This window comes from Charadrius vociferus, unplaced genomic scaffold, assembly GCF_000708025.1.
Source record: "Charadrius vociferus isolate BGI_N301 unplaced genomic scaffold, ASM70802v2 scaffold613, whole genome shotgun sequence".
NCBI classification, from domain to species: domain Eukaryota; kingdom Metazoa; phylum Chordata; class Aves; order Charadriiformes; family Charadriidae; genus Charadrius; species Charadrius vociferus.
The window spans coordinates 75767-84123 of NW_009647757.1; the positions used below are offsets into that span (position 1 = coordinate 75767).

Sequence of the window (8357 nt, forward strand, 5' to 3'; positions counted from 1 at the left end):
GATCGGCCAAGGGGTTCGCTTTGGTGGAGCATCTCTGGGTGGTGGCACCAGGACTGGCAGCTATCAATCGAGCCCTGCGAGCAGAACCAGAGACTGGGCCGTTGCAAGCTGCCAGGTCCCTGCTGCCAGCTGAGCTGCGGCACCTCCGCTTGCTCCTGACCTTTTGCAGGTGCAAAGCTAAATATAGCGGCTTAAAACACCGCAGAGGTGGGTTAAGGTGAAGTGTTTTACTTGGCGGTTTGGGGAGACCAAGAGCACGTGCCCAGCTGGCTACCGCCTCTCAGTGAAGAGCAGGACTGTGCCTTGGTCTCCTGGGAATCTGCTCTCCTGGGTGAAATTGCTGTTTGGGGCCGTACCCGCTCCTGTCCTGCCAGGGATGGCGAGCAGGACCACAGGCATGCTGGCGCTGGGTCAGGCAGCGCTGCCGTGTAGCTGCTGTTCCCTCCTGTCTCCTTCCTCCTGTGGCCTTCCTCGCTGTCCCCCGGCTGCAGCCCCGCGGAGGTGGGAGGGCAGGACATGGGGGGAGCCCTGGGGGCTGCGGACAGACTGGCATCCCACCTGGGTCACCCCTCAGCCCCAGTCTTTGAGCAGCACCTTTCAGGCACCTTTGGGAGGTTCGGGGGCCAGGCCACCCCGCTCTGGGGCCGTGCCGTTTCCAAAGGACGTCTGTGTCCAGGTGCTGGTTTGGCTGTCAGCGCGGCGTCCTCCTCTGCAGAGCTGACCTCTAAATTTACTTCTAACCCACTGCTTTTTTCCTGGCTCTTCTCCCGTATCCCAGCTGTCCGCTTTGGAGCTGGCTGCTCAGCGCACTGGTGACGAGGTTCCTGGTGATGAGGAACGCATTGTCCCACCACAGGCCTTTTCCCAGGCACTTCTCCCCTCTTCTGACCCGAGGGGCTCCCTGCAGGGTCTGTATCCCCCGCTCCCAGCCCTGGGGAATGCTTTTGCCTTCTGCTGTCACGTCTGTCCCTGCCCGTGTCCCAGGACCCGGCCCTGGAAGGCAGGAGCTGGCACCTCACCCTCTCACTGCCCGCGGGCGCTGCCATCCCTGCAGGATGCTCTGAATGAAACCCGTTTCCCATCCTGATGCTCCTGGGTCACCTTCTGCTTTAAAATCTCTCCAATAAATGTGTCTGGGGGTGGGAGAAGGCGATGAACCTGGGGTGGGCTCCTCCTGTGAGATTGCCCTTTTAGCTACAAGAAGACATAAGGGTTTGGGCTGTTCTCGGGGCCACACAGGGCAAATGTTGGCTTTTGCCTCCGTGCGGCTGTCAGTTGTCCCCCAGCCTGGATCTGTCCTGACCTGCTCGTTGGGAAGCAGGAACAGTCTCTGGCTGGTTCAGACCTTGACCAAAGCCCTTCCTGGGACAGGAGTGGGGTTTGTGTTGGAGAGCAGAGCTGTCCCAGACACATCTCTGATGGCACTCTGTCCCTGTGAGCCGTGGAAGGTGGGGAGGTGGTCCCTATAGGTTTGTGTCTCACATCACTGGCTTTTTTTGACGTGAGGCTTGGTCAAGCACGGGACCCAGCTCAGGTTCCCCAAGCACTGGCACACCTCATCTCAGGTGTGACCTGCTGGGTGCCTGCCTGGCTCCCTTTGTTGTTTCTCTTCCATGGGAGGTCCCCGAGCAGGTCTCCTCGGAGGTGCTGTCTCTTGCCAGCAGGACAGTTTGAACCTCCCTCTCCCTTCTCCCTCCCAGGTCCTCTACCACCTCTTTGAGGAATTTGCCAACTTTGAGCAGGTGACCATTATCGATATCATCCTCGGCTTCCTCAGCTTCTTCGTGGTGTCCCTGGGCGGTGTCTTCGTGGGCGTCATTTATGGGGTGATTGCTGCCTTCACGTCCCGCTTCACCTCCCACATCCGAGTCATCGAGCCCCTCTTCGTCTTCCTCTACAGCTACATGGCATATCTCTCCGCTGAGCTCTTCCACCTCTCCGGCATCATGGCGTGAGTTGGGCATAGGTGGCATAAGAAGCCTTCCTGTCCCCAGTACCATTTGGGGGATTTACTCTGGTGTAACCACATCTCTCTGGCTGTCCCAGCATGGCCAGTACCTGCCCAGTGAGGGCCAGAGGTGTGTTTGGGCTGGGATACGCACAGAGGCAGATGAGGGAAGCGACTCTCTTGAGTCGTTGCGCAGATCCCAGGGCGCTGACAGCCCATTGCCCATTCTCCTGGGCAAGATGATGTGGTTTTGTCCTGCCTGGCACCAATGCTCACTCCTGCCCTGCCAGGAGGAAGGAGAAACCACGTATTGCCTTCTCTGGAGACCTTGAGCAATTGCTGGTGTCTCTCAAGCCCTGTCCCGCTCTGGGGTTTGGTAGAAGAGCACAAAACGCTGCTGCAGGGCTGGTGGTTGGGGCTGTCCCCATGTCCCCATGGCTGCTGAGTGACCCAACCTTGCCCTTAGGCTCATCGCCTCCGGCGTGGTCATGCGTCCCTATGTGGAAGCCAACATCTCCCACAAGTCCCACACCACCATCAAGTATTTCCTTAAGATGTGGAGCAGTGTGAGCGAGACCCTCATCTTCATCTTCCTGGGTGTCTCCACGGTGGCTGGCCACCACTACTGGAACTGGACCTTCGTCATCAGCACGCTGCTCTTCTGCCTCATCGCGAGAGTTTTAGGTGAGGTGTCAGTGTGGTGGCAAAGCCCTTGGGGATGGTCCTGTGTGATGCGCAACTCTGAGGGCCGTGAAGCCCAAGTTTGCTTTGCTGGGGAGACTGGAGTTGACTGGGTGGCACTTCTCTACTGTGGGCATCAGGCTTGCTGGTGGTTGGCTTTGTGGGGAGATGGGCTTGAGGCCAAGTTTGTGCTAGACATGGGGTTGAAGCTGGTGACGGGTGTTGGGATGAACGAGCAGGACAGCATCCACCTGCACCCATGGCCCCGAGGGGGTGACGCTGCACTGGGCTGCAAGCTGGGCTGCCAGGGGGGTGTCTCTTTGGGGCTGCAGGGTATCCTTCACCATCTGCTCACACGAGGCCCTGCTTCTCCAGGTGTCCTGGTCCTCACCTGGTTCATCAACAAGTTCCGCATTGTGAAGCTGACGCCGAAGGACCAGTTCATCATCGCCTACGGGGGCCTGCGAGGAGCCATCGCCTTCTCCCTCTGTTACCTCCTGGACTATAAACATTTTGGCATGAGGGACATGTTCCTCACAGCCATCATCACAGTCATCTTCTTCACAGTCTTCGTGCAGGTTGGTGGCACACAGGCGGTCACGGTGCCATTTCAGAAGGAAAGGGGGTTATTCAGTGAGCTGCATGTGTTTGTGGAGAGCGAGGAGCACGTCCCCAGCCTCCATCCCTGACCCTGTCACTGTCCCCCTTCTCCAAAAGCTCTTGAGGCTGCCAAGTGACACCAGCAGTGCAGAGCCCTGTGGTTCAGCTGTGCTGAACGCAGCCGATATGTCTTGGGGAGAGGTCTAACCCACCTTCTCTGTTCCCTAGGGCATGACCATCCGGCCCTTGGTGGACCTGCTGGCCGTGAAGAAGAAGCAAGAGACAAAACGCTCCATCAACGAAGAGATCCACACGCAGGTAACCCGCTGCGCCCGACCAGCCCTCCCCGCGCGCTTCTCTTCGCCGCCTTAGCCCTCTTCTCTCTCTGCTTCTGCCACCTCCACCGCTGTAACCAGGCGGGTTTACAGAGCGGGAGCTGCCCCTAAATCGGTGCCCAAGGTAAGGGGGGACAGAGCGAGGGCTCTCCCCCATCTGTGTCGTCCAGTGCCCGCTCCAACCCAGACCTCCCCTGTGCCTGGTAGAGCAGCAGCCCGGTTGCGTAGGACCGTGCTGCCCTCCTGAGGCCCATCCTGGACCCACAGCCCTGAGTTTGCACCCCCTGAGTGCCCTCACCCCTGTGTCAGCATGGGCGTCGGGGTGGGGAGAGGGTGGGCAACAGCCCTGCGAGCTGCCCTACGCCTTGCACTTTCTCTTCCAGTTCTTAGACCACCTTCTGACAGGGATTGAGGATATCTGTGGTCACTACGGGCATCACCACTGGAAGGACAAGTGAGTGTGGAGGTTTGGGGACTCGGGGGACCCGTGAGGGGAGTGGGGAAGGGTTTCTCAGCAGGTTTCTCAGCCCTGTGCCAGGTTTTCCCCCGGGGTTTAATATCCACACATGCTCCCCTTGATGAATTATGGCCTTGGGTTGGGTGTGAGCGGGGCTGCAGGGCTGTACCCCTTCGCCGCGCCACCCACAGCAGTGTTGGGAGCTGCTGGTGGCCAGTCCCTGCAGGAGCTCAGGACCATCCGTTGTGGTCCAGCAGCTGCTGGGTGTTTCGGAGGCTGCTTGGCTGGGGAGGGAGTCGGGGAAGCCTGGCCTGACCTGTGCTGGTGGGAACTGAACCATCTTCTGCTGGCCCGGGCCAGCGACTGGGAGCAGGGATTGCATGCCGGCGCAGGGGGAGGTCTGATATATCTCTGCTCCTCCTTTCCCCACGTCCTCGGGAAGGCTGAATCGCTTCAACAAGAAGTACGTGAAGAAGTGCCTGATTGCGGGGGAGCGGTCCAAGGAGCCCCAGCTCATCGCTTTCTATCACAAGATGGAGATGAAGCAGGCAATCGAGCTGGTGGAGAGTGGGGGCATAGGCAAGATCCCCTCCGCTGTCTCCACCGTCTCCATCCAGTGAGTTTCCTGACCCTGGTCGCCCTCTGCCTCTGACAGGCCCCTTGCGCAGGCTGAACTAGTGGCCGCAGGGCAAGCAGCCATTCGGTCCTGCCGTGGCCATCGTAGAGTCACTCTGAATCCTGTCTGTCTGTGCAGGAACATCAACCCCAAGACCCTTCCCGTGGAGCGCATCCTTCCGGCCCTGTCCAAGGACAAGGAGGAGGAGATCCGGAAAATCCTTCGCAACAACCTGCAGAAAACCAGGCAGAGGGTAGGGTGTCCCCTGGCACCGTGTGTGTGCCCCCTTTGCTGTCCTGGGGGTGGCCAGGACCACTGCCCACTGGAAGCCCGTGGGGCCAGCTGTGCCCTTCACCCCCAGTGTCCTTGCCCTCTTGCCCCTCACGTTCCTGGTCTGGCTCTCGCTCCCCAGGAGGCTTTTCCTCCTGGGATGCTGCTGGGATAGTGCTGAGGGGGAGGCTGGCTCGGTGGGTGGCTGAGCCCAGCATTTAACCCCTCACTGGGCTAAGGTGGGTCCAGATCAGGCATCCCATGGTAGCACCCAAGGGACGAGCCACCAGCTTGGCTGGATGTGCTCTGCCCACTGGTGGCGGTTTGATCCGTCTCCGAGGGAAATGGTGCTGTGACCTTCCTTTGCCTTTCTGTGTGGTTTTCTTAACCCATCTTCTTTTCTTGGGGCCTTTTCCCAGTTACGATCCTACAACCGGCACACGCTTGTGGCCGACCCCTACGAGGAGGCCTGGAACCAGATGCTCTTGCGGAGGCAGAAGGCCCGGCAGCTGGAACAGAAGGTGTCAAGGGGATGGTGGAGCAGGGATGGTGGAGCGGGGATGTTGCCGTGGGTTGGGGAGGACGGGGGGAAAAAGAGGGGCTTCCCAACCTGGGAAGGGCATCGGTGTCCTGCATGGGGAGGGCGCTGAGGTTCAGATGACAGCGAGGGACCCCAAGTCTTGGGGGTCTTCTGATTGCTTCGGGCTCCGAGCAAGTCCTTGCAGCATGGCTGGAAGGATGTGTGCACATGTCTTCTCCATCCTGCTGCTGCTGCTCGCTCATCCCCTTGGCCTGAGATCAATTCCCTGCCTCCCCTTCCCCATTTGTCCTGGCCACTCCGATGGAGACGGTCCCTGTTCTCCTGTTGCAGATGAACAACTACCTGACAGTGCCGGCTCACAAGCTCGACTCGCCCACCATGTCCCGGGCTCGCATCGGCTCAGGTAGGTGGGACTGAGCTGCTGGGGGAGTGCCGCTGCCGGTGCCTCGGTGGGCATCGCCGGCCCTTTGGCGCTGAAACACGCGGAGGTTGTGTTCTCCTGCATCCCCTCAGCTCCGCTGCAGATCTCCAGCCCCGATCGTCCCCGGTCCGCTCCCTCGTGTGTGATGCGGCCAAGCCCCAGGGCTGTGCTGTTCTCGAGCCCGAGCTCTGCTTGTGCAGAAGCACCCGGCTCGCTTCCCAGCATGGTTCCCACCGGGAAGGCGGCTTGGCCGGTCAGTGGATGTGTCCGGAGCTCAGCTCACTTCATCCACGCAGCCACATTCCTGGCCGTGCCTCTTCCTGCCCTCTGCAGGGGAGAGGACCAAGAGCGCTCAGCCCCGAGTCCTGTCGCTGGACTCCTGTCTTCTCCATCACTCATTTGCTTTGCCGTCTTTGGTTCCTCCTGGCCTATGCGTGTCCTCTCCAGCTTTGGGGACAGTGTGGCAGGGTGCGACGGGGTGTGACGCCGCTGCTGGCGCTTGCCGAGCCGGCGGTTAATCGGCAGAGGGCAGCTTCGCCCCTTGCAAACGGCACAGCGCTGGGAAGCAGGGCTGGGCTGGGCTGGGCTGCCTGGAGCGGCTCCAGATGGGATGTGGAAATCAGGAAAAGGAATTAAACAGCAGGCTGGGAAATCGATAAGACAGCCCAGACATCTCAGCCCCAAACACCTGGGCTGCGTTAGCCGGGGGTCCAACAGCCACCCCCCTTACTTTACCCAGGTTATCCTGACCCAGTTTGTTGTTGATACCGTGAGACAGTCCCTACCTCACCCCTCTCTGCCTCCCCAGACCCGCTGGCCTATGAACCCAAGGCGGACTCGGAGAACCTGCCCATCATCACCATCGACCCAGCCTCCCCGCAGTCCCCGGAGTCCGTGGACCTGATGAACGAGGAGCCCAAGGGCTGCGGCGGCCTCCCGCCCTCGCCCGAGGAGGACGAAGAGGGGCTGGTGATGCGGGTGAAGGAGCCTTCCTCCCCCGGTACTGACGACGTCTTCACCCCGGGGACCAGCGACAGCCCCAGTAACCAGCGGATGCTGCGATGCCTGAGCGACCCGGGCCCACGGCCGGAGCCGGAAGAGGGAGAACCCTTCATCCCCAAGGGGCAGTAGCGGCTGACGTGCGAAGCCTCACACAATGCTTCGTACAGTTCCTCTCCCTCTTCATTTGTTCTTCTCTCTTTGCTCTCCTTTTTGGTTTCTTCTGTCACTACACACGGGGTTCAGGAAGGGGAGACTGTCCTGGATGGACTGGGATTGCCAGGACAGCTCTGCCCAGCAAGCCCTGGGCTGGTCCCGAGGAGCGGGGAAGGAGCCCCCGGGATGCACGGGGCTCTTCGCCCACCGTGGCCTGGGGGTGACAGACGATTTACCGCCCGGGACTGGGATTTGCAGGTGCCTTGCAGCCCCGGCGGGGCTTTCCCGGAGGCTGCCCACCCACGCAGGACGTGCGAGCGGCTCCTCGGGGCGGCTGCAGCGGGCGCAGGGTGGGCTTTTGGGGGTGTCCGCAGAGGTTACCCCACGGCCCAGCTTCGCCTCCCCTCACCTTGAGGTTTACCTGCCCCCTCGCCTTCCTCCGGAGCAGAGGGATGAGAAGATGGAAGCCAGGCTTTGCGCCGGGGCTGGCGAACCCACCACCTCACCCGACACCCTCCGAGGGACCTCGGGCTTGTGCCACCGCTCCATGCCTTGGCTGCTTCCCCGGCGGGGACGGCTGCTGCCCGGGTACCTCTCCTCCGGCCCTGCATTTCACGCCAGGTCTTGTTAAATAAATATCCTATAGCCATGCAAGGGGGGAGCCGGGTCCCCCCTCGCTTGGAGCGGCCCCGCGAGCCTGGGCCTCTCTGTCCCTCCTGGAGCCACTACCTGTCACCCGTCCCCACGGGGACCCTCCGCCAGCCTCGGCCCCTCGCCCCGTGCCTGCCCGGCAGTGTGGCAGCGGCACCGGCTGCTCCTTAACCAAAGACGGCGTCCGGGCTCCCGGGGATGGGAAGGCATTTGCTACATGGGGGATGTTGTTTTTCTCTCCCTGCAAGCAGGAGGAGCTGGGGGAGAGCCGGTGGCCGGCTCAGAGAGCGTGGGGACACGCTGGGGTCAGGAGTTTGGCAGGAGGGGGACGGTCACCCCCCTGAGGGGCGCAACTGGGGGTGTCGGGGGTCCTGGGCTTGGAAGGACCCGTCTTTCCGCAAGGCTGGGCTGGGGGAAAGCTCTGGGGGTTTAGGTGACTTACAGCCCTCCCCGGGCTCAGGCTGTCCTGCATCGTGCTCCAGCGTGTCACTTTGTCCCTCATGTGCCACCGGGCTCCCACCACGTGCCACCCCCTTTGCTGTGGGTGCTGCCCACCGTGGGGTGTTCATCATCCCTTCCCCGGGGAGCCCGGGCTGCTTCCCCCTTCCCCACGCCGTGCCTTGCCACGCGTCGTCTTTTGCCCCGCTGCCTTGGCGGGCACGCGCCCCGCCGCCACGCCCCC

At 61.6% G+C, this 8357-nt stretch overlaps 2 protein-coding genes across 2 annotated transcripts in view; both read left to right on the forward strand.

The window, feature by feature from the left end:
• Positions 1-7000, forward strand: part of SLC9A1 (solute carrier family 9, subfamily A (NHE1, cation proton antiporter 1), member 1) — a 34461-nt gene extending 27461 nt beyond the window's left edge. Inside the window, exons 4-13 of the mRNA XM_009882217.1 lie at positions 1701-1951; positions 2415-2632; positions 3005-3207; positions 3458-3547; positions 3948-4018; positions 4464-4637; positions 4776-4890; positions 5327-5428; positions 5779-5851; positions 6678-7000. Coding sequence (XP_009880519.1) covers positions 1701-1951; positions 2415-2632; positions 3005-3207; positions 3458-3547; positions 3948-4018; positions 4464-4637; positions 4776-4890; positions 5327-5428; positions 5779-5851; positions 6678-7000 — 1620 coding nt within the window. The remainder of the gene's footprint in view (positions 1-1700; positions 1952-2414; positions 2633-3004; positions 3208-3457; positions 3548-3947; positions 4019-4463; positions 4638-4775; positions 4891-5326; positions 5429-5778; positions 5852-6677) is intronic.
• A 133-nt stretch (positions 7001-7133) lies between these two features.
• Positions 7134-8357, forward strand: part of FAM46B (family with sequence similarity 46, member B) — a 14526-nt gene continuing 13302 nt past the window's right edge. Inside the window, exon 1 of the mRNA XM_009882218.1 lies at positions 7134-7374. Coding sequence (XP_009880520.1) covers positions 7134-7374 — 241 coding nt within the window. The remainder of the gene's footprint in view (positions 7375-8357) is intronic.